The sequence below is a fragment of the Chiloscyllium punctatum genome, chromosome 2 (genome assembly GCF_047496795.1).
Source record: "Chiloscyllium punctatum isolate Juve2018m chromosome 2, sChiPun1.3, whole genome shotgun sequence".
Classification (NCBI taxonomy): Eukaryota; Metazoa; Chordata; class Chondrichthyes; order Orectolobiformes; family Hemiscylliidae; genus Chiloscyllium; species Chiloscyllium punctatum.
Window position 1 is genome coordinate 1603348 of NC_092740.1, and position 21100 is coordinate 1624447.

Genomic DNA, 21100 nt, shown 5'->3' on the forward strand with positions numbered 1-21100 from the left:
ACACTCTGGAGGTAAGAAACATGTTTCCACTGATGGGTGAGTCCAGAACCAGAGGACACTGCTTAAAAACACAGGGGAGACCATTTAGGACAGAGATGAGGAGAAACTTGTTCACCCAGAGAGTGGTGGCTGTGTGGAATGCTCTGCCCCAGATGGCAGTGGAGGCCCAGTCTCTGGATTCATTTAAGAAAGAGTTGAATAGAGCTCTCAGGGATAGTGGAATCAAGGGTTATGGAGATAAGGCAGGAACAGGCTATTGATTAAGGATGATCAGCCATGATCATATTGAATGGTGGTGCAGGCTCGAAGGGCAGAATGGCCTACTCCTGCACCGATTGTCTATAAAATTTCTTTGTTCTTTGAGTGCTTGTGAGAGAGATAGAGAGACTAGGTGTGACAGTGTGAGTGTAAATGAGAGTGGGACATTGAGGATGCATGTGTTCAAGTAGGAGGAGAGAGTGAGTGTGGTTCAGTAAGAGGATGAATGTGAGAATGTGTGTTAAGGTCAGACTCTGGTATCGAATAGAATCAGTCAGATGTACAGCATGGAAACATACCCTTTGGTCGAACTCATCCGTGCCAACCAGATACCCTAAATTAATCTCATCCCATTTGTGAGCACTACTCCCATATCCCTCTAAACCCTTCCTATTTATATGGGCAAAAGTGAAGATTGGAGATCAGAGTCGTGAATGTGGTGCTGGAAACGCACAGCAGATCAGGCAGCATCCAAGGAGCAGGTGAATCGACGTTTGGGGCAAAAGCCCTTCATCAGGAATGCTGCCTCACTGGTGCGTTTCCAGCACCACAATCTCAGCCCCTTCCTATTCATATACCATATCCTTTTAAATGTTGTAATTGTACCAGCCTCTGTCGCTTCCTCTGGCAGCTCATTCCATGCATGCATTACGCTCTGGTCCCTTTTAAATGTTTCCCCGTCACCCTAAACCTATGCCCTTTAGTTCTGGACTCCACCACTCCAGGGAAAAGACCTTGTCTATTTACATTGTCCATGCCCGTCATGATTATATAAACCTCTATAAGGTCATCCCTCAGCCTCTGATGAAATGTGAGAATTGAGGGTGAGAATGGATGTGCAAAGTTTGAGGTGAGGAAGAGACTGATTGTGCGTGCAAGAGAAAGAGAGAATGTGAATAAGAGTGAATGTTTTACTCCAAAGCACATCCAGTGCTACCTGGTACAACTGTAGGGTGCCTGTCTGCTCTGTAGAAACTGTTACATATGCATTTAATCCCTTCTCATTTTTCAGAGTGTTATCCGATGCTTGTGGCACCCAAAGCTGAACCAGATCATGGTAGGGACAGGAAATGGATTAGCAAAAGTCTACTATCATCCAGTCAAGAGTCAAAGGTAAAAGGTTACATTACAAATGGCTTTCAGACTGTCTTTTGTATTCTCAGTTTGCAAGTCACTCAGAGTGTGCTCAGAGAAGATTTTGTGATTTTCCTTTAAGCTAGTTGTCAGTCCTTTTTACAAAATCCCTTCTTGCTTCTCTGATGTTTTTTTCACTTCTATTAATGAAGCCTTCATATTCTGCTTGGTTCTGAATTGTATTTTCTAACTGACATCTGTGATGAATATTTTTTCTTCTTCAATTCAATTTTTATTTCCCTGCATAAGATGAAGTCAGTGGGTGTGGTTTGCATTGACTTTCTGAAGACTTTCAACAAAGTCCCACTTAACAGATGAATGTATAAAATAAATCACATGGCACTAGGGGTAATGTACTGATATGGATAGAAAACTGTTTTCCTGACAGAAAATGAAAGGAGAAATTTAACACTTGATTTTCTGTTCGACCTGCCAAGACATGGGTTCCTCATGTTTATTCATGCCTGCAAGAGAAATATATATATCCAGAAATGGAGTACAGCTCTCTGGATAACTGGGGCTCTTTCTGGGGAAGGTGGGACCTCTATAAACAGGATGGTCTACACCTGAACCTGAGGGGCACCAGTATCCTTGGGGGGAGGTTTGCTAGTGCTCTTGTGGTGGTGGGGGGGGGGGGGGTTTAAACTAACTCTGCAGGGGCATGGGAACCTAGACTGTAGCTTTAGGGTGCAGGACCTGGAGTGTAGGGAGGTTAGGAACATGGCATTAATCTCAAAGGAGGGTGCCTGTAAACAGGAAAGTGGCTTGAAGTGTGTACACTTCAATGCAAGAAATATACGAAATAAGGTAGGTGAACTTGCAGCGTGGGTTGGTACCTGGGATTTCAATGTTGTGGCTATTACAGAGACATGGGTAGAACAGGGACAGGATTGGCTGTTGCAGGTTCCAGGGTTTAAATGTTTTAGTAGGGTCAGAGGTGGGGGTAAAAGAGGGGGAGGTGTGGCAGTGCTTGTCAAAGATAGTATTACAGCGGTGGAAAGGACGATGGATGAAGACTCGCCATCTGAGGTAGTTTGGGCTGAGGTTAGGAATAGGAAAGGTGAGGTCACCCTGTTAGGAGTTTTCTACAGGCCTCCTAATAGTCCGAGAGACGTAGAAGAAAGGATTGCGAGGATGATTCAGGAGAAGAGTGAAAGTAATAGAGTGGTTGTTATGGGGGACTTTAACTTTCCTGATATTGACTGGGAATGCTGTAGCTCGAGTTCGTTAGATGGGTCGGTGTTTGTCCAATGTGTGCAGGAGGGTTTCCTGACACAATATGTAGACAGGCCAACAAGAGGTGAGGCCATACTGGATTTGGTTCTGGGTAACGAACCAGGCCAGGTGTTAGAATTGGAGGTAGGTGAGCACTTTGGGGACAGTGACCACAATTTGGTGACTTTTACTCATGATGGAGAGGGATAAATGTGCACTGCAGGGCAAGAGTTATAGCTGGGGGCAGGGAAATTATGATACGGTGAGGCATGACTTAGGATGCGTGGCTTGGAAAAGTAGGCTTCGAGGGAAGGGCGTAATTGATATGTGGAGGTTGTTCAAGGAGCAACTATTGAATGTCCTTAATAAGTATGTACCTGTCAGGCAGGGAGGAAAGGGTCGTGTGAGGGAGCCGTGGTTTAATAAGGAATTGGAATCCCTTGTTAAAGGGAAGAGGGCGGCCTATGTAAAGATGAGGCGTGAAGGTTCAATTGGGGCGATTGAGAGTTGTAAGGTAGCCAGGAAGGATCTGAAGAGAGAGCTAAGAGCAGCTAGGAGGGGGCACGAAAAGCCCTTAGTTGGTAGGATTAGGGAAAACCCAAAGGCTTTCTATAGGTATGTCAGGAATAAAAGAATGACTAGGGTAGGAATAGGTCCAGTCAAGGATAGTAGTGGGAAGTTGCGTGTGGAGGCTGAAGAGATTGGGAAGACACTGAATGAATACTTTTCGTCAGTATTCACTCAGGAACAGGACATTGTTGCCGATGTGAATACTGAGTCGCAATTAATTAAAATTGACGGCTTTGAGGTATGTCGGGAAGAGGTGTTGGAAATGTGAATTTATCCACTTGGCTAGCAAAAACAGGATGGTAGGTCCTCAGTGGCAATAGACCTGGGTGGCCTTGTACACCAGTTGCAGAAGATAAACATGCAAGTGCAGCAGGCACTGACAACAGCAAATGGTATGTTGGCCTTCATAATGAGAGGGTGTGAGTACAGGAGCATGGATGTGCAATCTTGGCCTCCTTACCTGAGGTAGGATGTTCTGGCGAGGGAAAGAGTGCAATAAATGTTTATCAAACTGATTCCTGAGATGGTAGGACTAATTAAATGAAGAGACAGTGGATCAGTTGAGATTATATTTGCTGGAGTTTGGAAGAATGAGGGGTTATCTCATAGAAACCTATAAAATTCACACGACTTAGGTAGGATAAATAGAGAAAGGATGTTCCCAATGACTGGGAAACCCAGAATCAGGGATCACAATTTAAGGTTATGGAATTTCTGACTGAAATTAGAAATTTTTCACCTGGAGACTGAGGAGCCTGTGGCAGAAACCAGTTGAGGGCAAAGTAGTGAATGTTTTCAAGAAGGAGTTTGATATAATTCTTAGAACTGAAGGGGATCAAAGGACATGGAAAGTAAGCAGGATGAGGGTGGTGACAGGATCTATCCCAGAATATTGAGAAAGGCAGGAGGACAAATTGCTGGAGCATTAACAGACATGTTTGTAACCACCTTTGCCTACAGGTGAGTTCCAGAAGACTGGAGAATACCCACTTTTGTCCCATTGTTTAAGAAGGGTCACAGGGATAATCCTGGAAATTCGAGGCCTGAGAATCTCACGTGGGTGACAGAGAAATTATTGGAAAAGATTCTCAGGGACAAGATCTGTACGGATTTAGAAGCAAATGGACTTGTTAGCGATAGACAGCATGGTTTTGCATGGGGAAGATTGTGTCTCACTAACTTGATCGAGTTTTTCGAAGAGGTGAGGAAGATGATTGAGGAGGGAAAAGCAGTTGATGCTCTCTATGTAGACTTCAGTAGAGCTTTGACAAGATCCCTCGTGGCAGACTGACACAAAAGGTGAAGTAATGGAGGATTGGGTCAGTGTTGGAACCTCTGCTGTTGCGGTTTACTTAAATGATTTGGAAGAAAATGTAGCTGAAAATTACTAAGTTTGTGGATGCTACAAAAATTGGTGGAGTTACGGATAGTGAGGATTATCATCAGAGGATACAGCAAGATATAAATCAGTTGGAGGCATGGACAGAAGAATAGCAGATAGAGGTTAACTTGTCAAATGTGAGGTGATGCATTGGGAAGGTCAAGTGAAGGTGGAAATTACAAAGTGAAGGGTAGGACCTGGAGGAGCATTGACATCGTTATGACACTGAGGTGAACCTCTTTGTCACTCATATTTTAACATATTACAGGGCGAGGTGAACTTTTCTGGGTTTAATTAACAGAGAACTTCTAAATTCCACTATTTAAAGAAAATAATATTTTTTTTAACTCAAAAAGCAAACATTAAACAAATATTCACAATTCTAAGCCCCCCTTTCTATAAACTGCTTATTATCTGCCTCCAACTCTATAATAATATGCTGTTCCAATAAGACACTTATTAAAACAAGGTTCCCCATGGGAGACTGGTTAGCAAGGTTTGATCTCCTGGAATACAGGGAGAACTAGCCATTTGGATAGAGAGCTTGCTTGAAGGTAGAAGACAGAGGGTGGTGGTGGAGGGTTTTTTTCAGACTGGAGCCTGTGAGGCCTTCAGAGTGGAGTGCTATAAGGATCGGTGCTGGGTCCTCTACTTTTTGTCATTTACATAAATGATTTGGATGCAAGCATAAGAGGTACAGTTAGTAAGCTTGCAGATGACAACAAAATTGGAGGCGTAGTGGACAGCGAAGAGGGTTACCTCAGAGTACAATGGGTTCTTGATCAGATGGGGCAACGGGCTGAAGAGTGGCAGATAGAGTTTAATTTAGATAAATGTGAGGTCGTCCATCTTGGAAAAGCAAATCAGAGCAGGACTTATACATTTAATGGTCAGGTCCTGGGAAGTGTTGCTGAACAAAGAGACCTTGGAGTGCAGATTCATAGTTCTATGAAAGTAGAGTCGCAGGTAGATAGGATTGTGAAGAATGCATTTGGTATGCTTTCCTTTATTGGTGGTAGCATTAAGTACAGGAGTTGAAGGTCATGCTGCGGCTGTACACGACATTGGTTAGGCCACTTTTGGAATATTGCATGCAATTCTGGTGTCCTTTCTATTGGAAGGATAGATGTTGTGAAACTTGAAAGGATTCGGACAATATTTAGAAGGATGTTACCAGGGTTGGAAGATTTGAGCTATAGGGAGAGGCTGAATAGGTCGGGGCTGTTTTCCCTGGAGCGTTAGAGGCTGAGGGGTGACCTCATAGAGCTTTATAAAATCATGAGGAACATGGATAGGATAAATAGACAGTTCTTTTCCCTGGGGTGGGGGAGTCCAGAACTAGAGGCATAGGTTTAGGGTGACAGGAGAAAGATATAAAAATTTTTAGTGCAGAGGGTGGTATATATATATGGAATGAGCTACCAGGGGAAGTGGTGGAGGCTGGTACAATTGCAACATTTAAAAGGCACCTGGATGGGTATATGAATAGGAAGGGTTTGGAGGGATATGGGCTGGGTGCTGGCAGGTGGGACTCGATTGGGTTGGGATATCTGGTCGGTATGGACGAGAAGGGTCTGTTTCCATGCTATATGACTATGACTCTTTACAGAACTTTATTAGGCCACGCTTGGAATATTTCAAACAATTCTGGTCACTCACTACTAGAAGGATGTGGATGTTTTGGGCAGGTTTACCAGCATGTTGCCTGGTATGGGCAATTTTAGCAATGAAGAAATTTTGGATAGACTGGGTTTGTTTTCACTGGAATACAGAAGGTTGAGGGGTGACCTAATGGAAGTTTATAAGGTTGTGAATGGCATGGATAAGGTGGAAAGTTTGAGACTTTTTCCAAGGGTGGATAGGTCAGGTACTAGAGGACACATGTTCAAGGTGTAGAGGGGGAGTTTTAAAGAGATATGCAAGGCAAGTATTACACACAAAGGGCGGGGAGTGCCTGGAACACGCTGCCAGAGGAGGTGGTGGAAGCAGACACAATAGCAGCATTCAAGAAACACCTGGAAGAATACATGAATAAGAATGGAATAGCGATATACGAGTCTTATAAGTGAAGACAGTTTTAGTATGGAAGGGCAAAATGTGGCAGCGCAAGCTTGGAGGGCCGAAGGGCCTGTTCCTGTGCTGTATTGTTCTTTGAATTAAGTATTGATAACTTAGGAATAAAACAATTTAAATAAACTGTGTACCATCCAGATATGTAATGAGCATAAAACCAGTGGCATCCAACTTTAATGACCATATCAAGGGCTTATCATCAAGACTGTCCAGAGGATTGGCAAAAAGGAATTCCATTTGCAATTTTTGCAATTTGGAATGCACCTAGTGAATCAACTAAATTTAGTTCATTTGACTTAGTTTTTTCAACATGAGACAAGAGGACCACTGAAATTAATTAAGGAAAAATTGGTAAGTTAGAGTTCAAAGAGCAACAATTACATGCCAACCTTTGGGTAAACATTAAATAGTGACTTGGCTAGACAGCATTCGAAAATAACACAGTGTGTGCTAAAACAAGAAACCGATAAATCAGAAATTTGTAGTTTTTTTTGAGGAGATAAAGTGTTAGATTTAGTACTCGTGTCTAGATTAGAGTGGTGCTGGAAAAGCACAGCAGTTCAGGCAGCATCCGAGGAGCAGTAAATTCGACGTTTCGGGCAAAAGCCCTTCATCAGGAATATAGGCAGAGTGCCTGAAGGGTAGAGAGATAACCATATTAGTACTCATGGCAGGTGAACCTTTAAAAGCAAGGGTTAGTTGGCCATTTCAAATCAAAAGGAAATTGATGTAAATTATTTGATAAGAATGCACAATAGAAGGAAAATTTAGAGTATGTCATATGAATATGCTCAAGGGATATTTTGATTGGAAAGGAAAGAAAAATGAGAATGTCATCCTTGTTACAACTTGGAATGATTAACTAAATCCAGATGAATAGGAACTTGATACTCCTCAAAGTAAACTGGATAATGAGCAAGTTCTCAACAATAGAGCTGAATTATTGAGTTACCTTGCAGAGGAAAATCAAAATGACCTGAAAGAGTTATTGCAATAACATGGGGAGATATGTGGGAATAAGCTGGAGTGTGCTAACATGATTACGCAAGGTGTAGATATTGAGATGCTGTCCCAATTAAGCCCAGGTTCAGAAAGAGATTGAAAACTTGCTCAAAGACAATCAAACTGAGTTGCAGTGAATGGAACTCACCCATAGTGATGGTGCCAAAACCAAATGGAACCCAACATTTATATGTTGATTATCACAAAGTTAATGCAGTTATGCAATCTGATTCATATCCTATTCCATGGATGCAAGACTATACCGAGAGGGTGGGGCAAGCAACTAAAACGTAAAAACTGGACTTACTCAAAGAATACAGGAAGATACCTTTATCTGAGAGAGTGAAAGAAATTTTGGCTTTTGTGACATCAAATGGACTTTACCGATTTAAAGTTATGCCATTTGGTATGGAAAATACACGTGACATTTCAAAGGCTAACTAATTCCGGATTTTCCAATTGTGTGGTGTACATAGACGATCTGCTGAGTTTTAGTTACACGAAGAGACCTCGGGGGTGTCGTTGGATAGTTGGAAAATGGAGTCATAGGTAGACAGGATGGTGATGAAGGCGTTTGACATGCATGTCAGTGCATTGAGTACAGGTATTGGGCGGTCATGTTGCAGCTGTGCAGGACATTGGTGAATCCACATTTAGAATACTGTGCTCAATTTTGGTTTTCCTGCTATAGGAAAGATGTTGTTAAACTTGAAAGGGTTCAGAAAAGATTTACAAGGATCTTGCCAGGATTGGACAGTTTGAGCTATGGAGAGAGGCTCAATAGGTTGGAGCTATTTTCCCAGGAACGTCAGAGGCTGAGCTGTGCTCTTATAGAGGTTTATAAAATCATGAGGGGTATGGATAGGATAAATAGCCACTTTTTGCACAGAGTAGGGGATTACAAAACTAGAGGGCATATATTTAAGGTGAGAGGGGAAAAATTTAAAAGGGACGTGAGGGGCAGCTTTTTTCACACACACGGTGATGTGTGTATGGAGCATGGTCCCATAGGAAGTTGTGGAGATTGGTACAATTGCAACATTTAAAAGTCATCGATAAGGGTTTGGAGAGATATGGACCAAATTCTTGTAAATTGGAGTAGGTTAATTTAGGATATCTGGTCAGCATGGACGAATTGAGCTGAAAGGTGTGTTTCCATGCTGTATGACTATATAGGCTATGATCATATTGAATGACAAAGCAAGCATGAAGGGCCAAATGGCCTCCCCGGCTCCAATTTTCCATCTTTCTTAGTCATCCATAGAGCTCTGGATTGATTTGTTGTGCTTTTGTCTTTTGAGGCAATATACTTTGACTGTTCCTGAGCCATTCAGTTCCTGTTCATCCCGCTAACTTTTGGTTCCAGTCTGTCCAGTCCAGCTCTGTGCATGCCCCATTGAAGTCTGCTGCATGCCAGTTAATTACTTTTTTGAAGGTTGCACTCACTATGCTTGGTCAAATCTGTAGGCAATCAACTATGAGAAGAGAGTTATCAAGTATTCTGAAGAAAGGTCGATGGACCCTATCCTTTTTCTCTCCAAATGTTGCCAGACCTGCTGAATGTTTCCAGCAATTTCCTTTTTCCAGCATCTGTGTTTCTTTTGTTTGACTGAGAAGGATGTAGAGGAATAGATTTGCAATGATATAGAAAGATATTACAATGGTGTGTTTTAATTACCCATATATCGAGTGGTGTACTCGTAGTATAAGGAGTAGGTGTTCCTAGGTTGTACTCAGGAGAATTTCCTCGTGTAATATGAGTAAACAGTAAGAAAGAAGGCACTGCTAGACCTGTTTCTTGGGAATGAGGGATGGATCAAGATGATCAGGAAACAGCAAGATTATATTTAGGGCACAATGATCGTTGTATCATAATGTTTTGGATGCCAGTGACAAATGACAATGAACAATCCCTTCCAATATATCTACAAAACCCAGATTCTGTGATAGTACTTCACTTGTGAGTGCCTCCTTTGCTTGAGCAAGCAACTGCATTTCCAACTTGCCAGTTCAATTAACTTGTCATTTGGAAGTTAACTGAAGACAGTCAGGGACAGTTCTGCCACCTGCAGGAAATCTTCTATAATTTCCATTGCCATTACTTGTATGTAGTACACACCCTGATGTTTTCTTTACATTTATCACTTGCTAGTGCCACACCCAAATCCTTCTTGTCTGTTTCAAAATTACTATGGCTGCGAGCTTGATACTCTTGTTAAAACCCACTTGGGAAAGTATGTTGATTCTGACCACGACAGCTGGGTGGCACGGTGGCTCAGTGGTTAACACTGCTGCCTCACAGCACTGGGGTCCCAGGTTCGATTCCAGCCTTGTGTGACTGTGTGGAGTTTGCACATTCTCTCTGTGCCTGCGTGGGTTTCCTCCGGGTGCTCCGGTTTCCTCCCACAGTCCAAAGATGTGCAGGTCAGGTGAATTGCCCATAGTGTTAGGTGCGTTAATCAGAGGGAAATGGGTCTGGGTGGGTTACTCTTCGGAGGGTTGGTGTGGACTGGTTGGGCCGAAGGGCCTGTTTCCATACTGGAGGGAATCTAATCTAATTTAATCAAAGGCCACAAAGCCACTTATTTACCTGTTTGATGGAATCAGGTTAACAAAAAACACTGACAAGGCTCTGGTCTTCAACAGGAACTTCTGTTTATTACAAATAAAGTTCTAGTGACAGGTCAAAAAAACCATGACAATAGAACATGTAACTGTTTGGAACTCTAATTCCCTTTTAGGAAGTGAGAGTGACTGCCTGAGACGTCAAGGCTGCATTTCATTTGACTGAGTATGGCATCAGGAAGTCTAGCAAAAGTGCAGTCAGTGGGAATCAGGTTGGAGTCATGCCTGGCACGTAGGGAGATAGTTACGGTTATTGGACGTCAGTAATCTCACTTCCAGGACACCTTGCAGGAGTTCCTCAAGTTAGAGACCTAGGACCAACCACCTTCAGCTGCTTTATCAATAACTTCCCTCCATCACAAGATGGATATTGTTCAGTCTGGAGAAAGGTTTATAATGGAGATTCCTAAGGGTTGGTATTGGGACCATAGCTTTTCCTGATGTAAATTAATGGCCTGAATCTTGATGTGCAGGGAACAGTTTCAAAATTTGCCAATGATACAAACTTGGAAGAATTGGAAACTTTGAGGAGGACAGTGTGGGACATTGACCATTTGGTAGGTGGGCAGATAGGTGGCAAATGAGATTCAATGTGAAAAGTGAGCTATTGCACTTGGGTGCGAAAACATTGAAAGACAATAAAAAGAGTAGAATTTGAAAGAGGGCACAAGAGCAGACAGAGCTGGATATATATGTGCATAGATCATTGAAGATGGCAAGACAGGTAGAGCAGTGAATGAAACAATCAGTATTCTCAGCTCTATTGGTAGGGGCATAGGTACGTTGTAAAAGATACTTCTTCGACCTCAGCTGGAGTATTGTGCAGTGTTGATGCCACATTATGAGAAGGTTGTGAACGCATTGGAGACACTGCAGAAACAATGATTTCCAACAATGATCCCAGGAATGAAAACCTTAGTTATGAGAGTAGATTGAAGAAGCTGGAACTGAAGAGTTTTCCTCATCGAGAAGAATGCTAAAGGAGACTGGATAAAACCATACATGGGCTAGATAGAAGATATAAAAGGAATATGTTGTTGCCTCTAAAAAGGAACAAGAAATGAGGGCATAGATTTCAAGAGATTTGCAAAACAAGCAAGGGTGATGTGAGAAAGACTTCTTCAATGGATGTAGGTTAGCTCACTGAGCTGGAAGGTTTGTTTTTGACGTTTCATCACCATGACTAGGAACCATCAGTGAGAGCCTCTAGTGAAGTGCTGGTGGGAGAACACACATCCTAGCACAAGCCAAACACAGACATGCAGGAGAATTCCTCGAAGCCTGGCATTCTAACTGGAACTCCATCAATAAACATATCAACCTAGACCCCATCTACTTTCCCTTGGAAAAAAAGAACCGGAAATGACATCACCCACCTTAAGAAATCTATCAATAGAGAGGTCGGGCTTAACACCAGCACTTCACCAGAGGCTCTCATTGATGGTGTTCTCTTGTCACGGCGACGAAATGTCTGAAAACAAACCTTCCAACTCAGTGAGCTAACTTACATCCATATCATCAACCTGAGCTACAAATCTTCTCAAGAATCATTAACCTTTCTTCAGTGCCTCTGGGTCAAAATCCTAGAACTTGCACCTTTACAACATTGTGGGTCAACCTACAGCATATGGATCACAGTAGTTCGAAAAGGCAACTCACTATCACCTGAAGGGCAACTAGGGATAGACCATAAATGCTGGCCAACCAGAGATAACTACACATTCTGAGTAATTTTTATAAAGCTAACCTACATCCGTAGAAATACATAGAAAATTGCTGTTTTGGGTGGAGAGATTAGAAAAAAAACTGCAATGAAACAGTCCAATACCAGCAGTCCATAGGGTTTGATATAATGTTTGTTTTGCTTCTGAAAACCCTCTGCTCTTTGATCCCCCTTTTTCTAGCTTCAGAGACATAAAAAAGTAAGACTCTGAGTTAGATACTGTTGGGGGAGATGACTGTACAGGGGAAAGCAGTGGGAGCCAACTTCATGAATGGTTCTGCTACACTAAAAGGAAAGAAGGGTGGATAGTGACAAGCTTTTTCCCAGGGTGAAGGATTCAGTAACGAGAGGTCACACTTTCAAGGTGAGAGATAGAAAGTTTAAGGAAGATACATGCGGCAAGCACTTCACACAGAGAGTGGTGGGAGCAGCAGAGATGGTAGAGGCAGGCACGGTAGATTCATTTAAGATGCGTCTGGACAGATGCATGAGTAGGTGGGGAGCAGAGGGATACAGATGGTTAGGAATTGGGCGACAGGTTTAGACAGTGGATTTGGATCGGCTCAGGCTTGGAGGGCCGAAGGACCTGTTCCTGGGCTGTAAGTTTTCTTTGTTCTGTTTGTTGTTTGAAGATTAACAGCAGGGATATAGTAGTAGGGGATTCAATTGTAAGGGGAACAGAAAGGCTCCCACTGATGTTACCTAGTCATGGTGACAAAACACCAAAAGCAAATCTTCCAGCTCAGCGATTTAACTTACATCCATTGAAGAAAAGTCTTTCTCACACCACCCTTGCTTGTTTTGCAAACCTCTTGAAATCTATGCCTTCATTTCTTGTTCCTTTCAGATTTCAAAATGGCACGTTGCCTCCCTGATACCAGGTCAGAAGTCACACAAAATCAAGGTGTAGCCCAACAGGTTTATTTGAAATCACAAGCTTTCAGTGTTGCTCCTTCTTTAGGTGAATTTAAATAAAAAATTAGAAAGCTATGAAGTAGATTAAAGAGCAGGACCCAAAAAGTTGTAATCTCTGGATACCAGTGCTACATACTATTGGGTATAGAAGTAGAAGGTTAGTCCAGATGACAGGTTAAAGGTAGGATTCTTGGTAATGTTGAGGAACAGAGGGATCTTGGGGTGCATGTCCATAGATCCCCCAAAGTTGCCAACCAAGTTGATAGGGTTGTTAAAAAGCATATGGTGTGTTGGCTTTCATTAGCAAAGGGATTGAGTTTAAGAGCCATGAGGTTATGCTGCAGCTGTATAGAATATTGTGTTCAGTCCTGGTTGCATTATTACAGGAAAGATGTGGAAGCTTTAGAGAGAGCGCACAGGAGGTTTACCAGGAGGCTACCTGGACTGGAGGGCATGTCTTATGAAGAAAGGTTGAGGAAGCGAGGGCTTTTCTCATTGAAGCGAAGTAGGATGAAAGATGTGTAGAGGTGTACAAGATATTGAGAGGCAAAGATAAAGTGGGTAGCCAGAGACCTTTCCCCAGGGTGAAAATGTCTATCACGAGGGGACATAATTTCAAGGTGATTGAAGGAAGATGTAGGGGGATGTCAGAGGTAGGTTCTTTGCACAAAGTGGTGGGTGTATGGAATGCACTGTCAGTGGTGGAGCAGGGTCAGAGACATATGGGGCATTTAAGCGACTCCTGGATAGGCACATGGATGAGAGTAAAATGAAGGGTATACAGGTTAGATTGATCTCAGAGTAGAATAAAAGGTCGGCACAACATCAAGGCCGAGGGTCTGTCCTGTTTTGTACCGTCTATGAAAAGAGATTGGGCAGGCTGGCGATGTTTTCATTGGAAGAGAGGAAACTGAGGGAGGGGAAGTTATTGTGATGTATAAAATTTTACGGTGCACAGACAAATCGTTTCCCTTAATGGAGCATAAAATGAGGGGCAGAGGCAGGATATTTATAAGGATTGTGAGGAAATGTTTTTTACCCAGTGGGTGTTGGGAATCTGGAACTCACTGCTTATAAGGGTGGGAAAGGCAGAAATGCTAATAACATTTAACAAGTATTTAGATGTACGTTTGTCATGCCAAGGCATATGAGAATTTGGACTAAGTGCTATAAGATGTGATTAGAATAGTTAGATGGTTATTTTTGACTGGTGCAGATTCATTGGGTCAAAGATTCTTTTTCTGTGCTGTACACCTCTGAATAGGTCATTGAGCTGTTGGAGCTTAGTCCGCCCTTTGTTATGATCTTGACTGGTCACACAACGAATAGCCTGTTCCTGCTTCTCCTCCAAATCCTTTGATCCCTTTAGCCCCAAGTGTTATATCCAACTCCTCTTGAAATCATATTATGTTTGGGCCTTGACTACTTTCTGTGGTAGCAAATTTCACTCTCTGCTTTACCCCAAATCCTTAGAAGGTGACTCCTGGTTCTGGACTCCCCCATCATCAGAAACATCCTTCTTGCATCTTCATTGTCAATTCCTGTTAGACGTTTATAGGTGCCTGTAGTACTCCTCAATCTTCTGCACTCTAACAGCCCGGGAACAGGCCCTTTAGCCCATGATACTGTGTTGAACATGATGCAAATTAATCTACTCCCATCTGCCTGCCCATTGTCTGTATCCCTGCATTCCTTGCACATTCATGTGCTTATCTAAAGTGCCCCTATTGTACCCATTTCCTCCTCCATCCCTGCAGTGTGTTCCAGGTACATACCACTCTGTGTAAAAAATCATTTGCTTCTCACACCTCCTTTGAACTTATCTAAGTTAGCTTATCTTCATTGACTGATGTATGAGGACACCCTAGTCTCCTACATTCCTCTTCTCAATTTATAGCTATCCAGATAATAATCTGCCTTCCTGTTTTGCTCCCTTATTTATTCACATCATATTGCATCTGCTGTGCAATTGCCCATTGACCATGTCCAATTTGAACTGAAATATTTCTGCATCCTCCTAACAGTTCACTCTCCCACCCAGCTTCGTGTCATCTGCAAATTTGACAATACACGTCAAATGCACATTTTGTCAATACAAATTCACTGTAACGTGATTGACGAATTGGAGATGCTGTTTCTACTGTGCAAACTTTTGAAATGTGTGTTGTCTATAAAGCGATTACATCACCAGCATGTTAAGTGCTGTTTTGAAAGTGCAATTTTTGTAGAATGCAGGATTGCCCAAGAACACAACCATTGCATCATAGAAGAACTCACTGTATTACACTTAGTTTTCCCATCTAAATTATTAATATATACAATGAATAGCTGGGGTGCGAGCACTGATCCCTGTGTTACCCCTTTAGTCAAAGCCTGCCATTCAGAAAAAGACCCATTTATTTCGACTCGTTTCCTTTGTGTCAGCCAGTCTTCTATCCATTTTAATACGCTAACACCCCCCCAGTCGCGTGTGCTTTAATTTTACACCGTATTCTACACAGAGCGATTCATTTGGGACCAAGAAAGGATAGATCAAGCTACTATCCAGATGCTATTAGATTAAGTACACTGGATGTTCAAAGGGATTTGGGGTTCAGGTGCACAAATATTTTAAAATGCTACAAACATACGAAGAAAATAATCAAGGCTGCTCATGAAACTCTGATCTTTGTATCTATGGGCTGTAGTGTAAGGATGCAGAAATTATACTGTAGTTATACAAAACCCTGGGTAGACCCTGCTTGGAGTATAAGAACAGATTTGGGCACCACACTTTAGGAGGCCTCGGAGGGAGTACAACATATGTTTACAAGAATGATACCAGGACTTCAAGGGTTAAGTTATGAGAAGAGATTGTACAAATTAAGCCTTCTTTACTTGAATTTAGAAGGTTAAAGGGTGATTTGACCAAAGTATTCAAGATATTAACAGAAAAAGATGGGATCGATAAAGATACACTATTTCCACTTTGCAGTCTAAAAATAGGGCGATTTCAACTTCCCAAATATTGATTGGAAGCTCTTTAGATCAAGTAGATTGGATGGAGCGGTGTTTGTGCAGTGTGTTCAGGAAGCTTTTCTAACTCAGTATGTAGATTGTCCGACCAGAGGGGAGGCCATATTGGATTTGGTACTCGGTAACGAACAAGGACAAGTGATGGGCTTGTTAGTGGGTGAGCACTTTGGTGATGGGGTGACCACAATTCTGTGACTTTCACCTTGGTTATGGAGAGAGATAGGGGCATGCAACAGGCTAGGTTTTACAATTGGGGGGAAGGGTACATATGATGCTGCAAGACAGGATCTGAGGAGCATAAGTTGGGGGCATAGGCTGTCAGGGAAGGATGTCATTGAAATGTGGAACTTTTTCAAGGGACAGATATGACGTGTCCTTGATATGTATGTACCTGTCAGGCAGGAAAGAGATGGTCGGGTGAGGGAACCTTGGTTGATGAGGGAGGTTGAATATCTAGTAAAGAGGAAGAAGGAGGCTTACATAAGGCTGAGGAAACCAGGTTCAGACAGAGCATTGGAGGGATGCAGGATAGCCAGGAGGGAGCTGAAGAAAGGGATTAGGAGAGCTAAGAGAGAGCATGAAAAATCTTTGGCAGGTAGGATCAAGGATAACCCCAAGGCCTTTTATGCGTATGTGAGAAACGTGAGAATGACGAGAACGAGGGTAGTTCCGATCAAGGACAGTAGTGGGAGACTGTGTATTGAGTCAGAAGAGATAGGGGTGGTTTGAATGAGTACTTTTCTTCAGTATTTACAAATGAGAGGGACCGTATTGTTGAAGAGGAGAGTATGAAACGGACTGGTAAGCTAAAAGAGATACTTGTTAGGAAGGAAGATGTGTTGGGCATTATAAAAAACTTGAGGATAGACAGGTCCTCCGGGCCTGATGGGATATATCCTAGGATTATGTGGGAAACAAGAGAGGAAATTGCAGAACTGTTGGCAATGATCTTTTCATCTTCATTGTCAATGGGGGTGGTGCCAGGGGACTAGAGAGTGTCGAATGTTGTGCCCCTGTTCAAAAAAGGGAACAGGGATAACCCCGGCAATTACAGGCTAGTTAGTCTTACTTCGGTGGTAGGCAAAGTAATGAAAAGGGTACTGAGGGATAGGATTTATGAGTATCTGGAAAGACACTGCTTGATTAGGGACAGCCAGCACGGATTTGTGAGGGGTAGGTCTTTCCTTACAAGTCTTACTGAATTCTTTGAGGAGGTGACCAAGCATGTGGATGAGGGTAGAGCAGTGGATGTAGTGTACATGGATTTTAGTAAGGCATTTGATAAGGTTCCCCATGGTAGGCTTATGCGGAAAGTCAGGAGGCAGGGATAGTGGGATGTTTGGCCAGTTGGATAGAGAACTGGCTAACCGGTCAAAGTCAGAGAGTGGTGGTAGATGGTAAATATTCAGCCTGGAGCCCAGTTACAAGTGGAGTTCCGCAGGGATCAGTTCTGGGTCCTCTGCTGTTTGTAATTTTTATTAATGACTTGGAAGAGGGAGTCGAAGGGTGGGTCAGTAAATTTGCAGATGATACGAAGATTGGTGGAGTTATGGATAGTGAGGAGGGCTGTTGTCGGCTGTAAAGGGATTTAGATATGATGCAGAGCTGGGCTGAGGAGTGGCAGATGGAGTTCAACCCTGCCAAGTGTGAGGTTGTCCATTTTGGAAGGACAAGTAAGAATGCGGAATACAGGGTTAACGGTAGGGTTCTTAGTAAGGTGGAGGAGCAGAGGGATCTTGGGGTCTATGTTCATAGCTCTATCAGGTGGATAGAGCTTGTAAGAAGGCCTATGGTATATTAGCGTTCATTAGCAGAGGGATTGAATTCAAGAGTCGTGAGGTGATGTTGCAGCTGTATAGGACCTTGGTAAGGCCACATTTGGAGTACTGTGTGCAGTTCAGGTCGCCTCACTTTAGGAAAGATGTGGAAGCTTTGGAGAGAGTGCAGAGGAGATTTACCAGGATGTTGCCTGGAATGGAGAATAGATCGTACGAGGATAGGTTGAAAGTACAAGGCCTTTTCTCATTAAAACGGTGAAGGATGAGGGGTGACTTGATAGAGATTTATAAGATGATCAGGGGAATAGATAGAGTAGACAGTCAGAGACTTTTTCCCCAGGTACGACAGAATGTTACAAGGGGACATAAATTTAAGGTGAAGGGTGGAAGGTATAGGGGGATGTCAGGGGTAGGTTCTTTACCCAGAGAATGGTGGGGGCAAGGAATGCATTGCCTGTGGGAGTGGCAGAGTCAGAATCATTGGTGACCTTTAAGCAGCAATTGGATAGGTACATGGATAGGTGTTTGAGCTAGGACAAATGTTCGGCACAACATCATGGGCCGAAGGGCCTGTTCTGTGCTGTTATGTTCTATGTTCTATAACCCTCATCTACTCAAAGAATTCCAGTAGATTTGCCTCGCGTGATTTCATTTTCATAAATCTATGCTGCCTCTGCCAATCCCTCTACTGTTTTCTAAGTGCTCAGCTGTTAATTCCTTTGTCATGGATTCTAGCATTTTCCAACAACCAACATCAGCCTTGACTAGGTCTATAATTCCTGGTTTTCTCTCTGCCTCCCTTTTAAAATAAAGGAATAACATTAGCTACCCTTCAATCTGTAGGAACTGTTCCAGAATCGATAGAATCTTGGAAGATGACCACTAATGCATCCACTGTTTAGAACACAGAACAGTACAGCCTAATACAGGCCCTTCGGCCCATGATGTTGTGCCGAGCATTTATCTTTATCTAAGATCAACCTAGCCTACAAACCCCTTAATTTACTGTCATCCATGTGCTTGCCCAGCAGTTGCTTAAATGTCCCTAATGTCTTGAGCCACTTTCTGGGATGTAGATTATTAGGCCTGTTTGCCATTAATTCCAGAAATTTCCCTAATGCCATTTTGCAACTAATGCTGATTTCCATCAGTTCCTCATTCTCATTAAACCCAGTGTTTCCCAATATTATAGACTAGTTAGCTTAATCTCTGTAGTGGGGAAGATGCTTGAGTCTATTATCAAGGAAGAAAAACCAAGGCATCTCGAAAGAAATTGGCCCATTGGGCAGATGCAACATGGGTTCATGAAAGTGTTGTGGACTAGACCAGACCACTTAAAATGTTCTTAAGCAGGCAACCCAGACCATAACTTTGAAATTTGTTTTGATAAATGTACAGTGAAAATTACCTAGATTATATTCGCGAGGTTGACTACCAGGTTACAAAATTACACAATGGGAAAACTAAGAACAGAATAAAGAACACCTACAGAACTCAATCTATCCAAACTAGACTTAAGTATGCGGATTTGAATATACACAGCAGTCCCAATAAGCAAACCCCCTTTAAATCACAGCACAAAAAAGGATCAGATGCTTTATAGGTTGAACTTAGAAGGGCAGAAGAGAGAATTTCCACACAGCTCACTGTTGAACTCCCAACCAGCTCCTGGACTGGACTAAACTACCCAGCTAGAGAGCTGACCACTCCCCTTTCATTCTACAGGTCACTTCTAAAACATGACCACTTTGGCCTCAAGTCTGATCTGTTTATATATAAACAAAAGGCCTCTGAAAATCCATTTCATCTCAGTACCAAACCAATCTGATCGGAGGCTGGCCTGGTTTATTACCTCTCTGAAAAAAATCAAGGACAGAGTCTCCTTGAGCCAAGGAACAGCTTTTAGAAAAAAAGGACGAGCCTTATGACAAAAGGCAGGTCATGCTTAACAAATTTTTTGGAATTCTGTGAAGACATTATGAGCAGGTGGACAACAGGGACCCAGTGGATGTGGTGTATCTAGATTTCCAAAAGCCTTTGACAAGGTGCTGCACAAAAGGCCGCTGCATAAGATAAAATTGCATGGTATTACGGATTAAGTATTGGCATGGATACAGGATTGGTTGACTAACAGAAAGCAAAGATGGGGATAAATAAGTGTTATTCTGGCTGGCAGTCAGTGACTAGTGGTGTGCCTCAGGGATCAGTGTGCGAACCGCAATTATTCACAATTTATTTCGATGATTTAGAGTTGGGGACCACTTGTAGTGTGTCAAAGTTTGCAGATGACACGAAAAATGAGTGGCAGAGCAAAGTGTCCAGGGGACTGTGAAATTTTGCAGAGGAACATAGATACTTTGAGTGGGCAAAGGTCTGGTAGATGGAATACAATGTTAATAAATGTGAAGTCATCCATTTTGGTAGGAGTAACAGTTAAAAGGATTATTACTTGCATGGTTAAAAAGTTGCAGCATTCTGCTATGCAGAGGGACCTGGGTGTCCTTGTGCATGAATCACAGAAGGTTGGTCTGCAGGTACAACAGGTAATTTGGAAAGCAAATGGAATTTAGTCCTTCATTGCTGAAGGGATTGAGTTTAAAAGCAGGAAGGTTATGTTCCAGCTGTACAGGGTGCTGGTGAGGTCACACCTGGAGTACTGTGTGCAGTTTTGGTCTCCTTACTTGAGAAAGGATGAACTGGCACTGGAGGGGGTGCAGAGGAGGTTCACTAGGTTGATTCCAGAATTGAGGGGGTTGGCTTATGAGGAGAGATTGAGTAGACTGGAATTATAGTCATTGGAATTTAGAAAAATGAGGGGTGATCTTCTAGAAACTTAAAATTATGAAGTGAATAGATAAGACAGAAGTAACAAGGATGTTTCACTGGCAGGTGAAACTAGAGCGAGAGGGCATAGCCTCAAGATTAGAGGGAGCAGATTTCTGAGTGAATTGAGAAGGAATTTCTTCACCCAGAGGGTTGTGAATCCATGGAATTCCCTGTCCAGTGAAGTAGTTGACACTACTTCAGTGAAGGTTTTTAAAGCTAAGGTAGATATTTTTTGAAAAATAAAGGAGTTAAGTTATATGGTGAGAGGGTGGGTAAGTGGATCTGAGTCCATGGAAAGATCAGCCGTGATCTTCTTGAATGGTGGAGCTGGCTCAAAGGGTCAGATGGCCTACTCCAGCTCCTAGTTCTTATTTTTATGTTATGTATTTTGCAGTATATTATTTGTCCTCCTTAGTGTATACAGAACCGAAATATGTATTTAGTTAGCTAGTCAGCCATTTCTTTGTTTTCCATTATAAATGTCTATGTTTCTGACTGTAAGGAACCAACTTTTACCTTCACTACTCATTCTCTCTTCACACAACCACAGTTAGTTTGTAATGTTCCTTTGCAAGGTTACTCTTG

The 21100-nt window shown here is 42.5% G+C and overlaps 1 protein-coding gene across 2 annotated transcripts in view; it reads left to right on the forward strand.

Moving 5' to 3' along the window:
* Positions 1-21100, forward strand: part of LOC140493839 (WD repeat-containing protein 70) — a 194298-nt gene that overhangs the window by 149625 nt on the left and 23573 nt on the right. For both annotated transcript variants that reach the window (XM_072592797.1, XM_072592806.1), the window contains exon 14: positions 1271-1371. In XM_072592797.1, coding sequence (XP_072448898.1) covers positions 1271-1371 — 101 coding nt within the window. The remainder of the gene's footprint in view (positions 1-1270; positions 1372-21100) is intronic.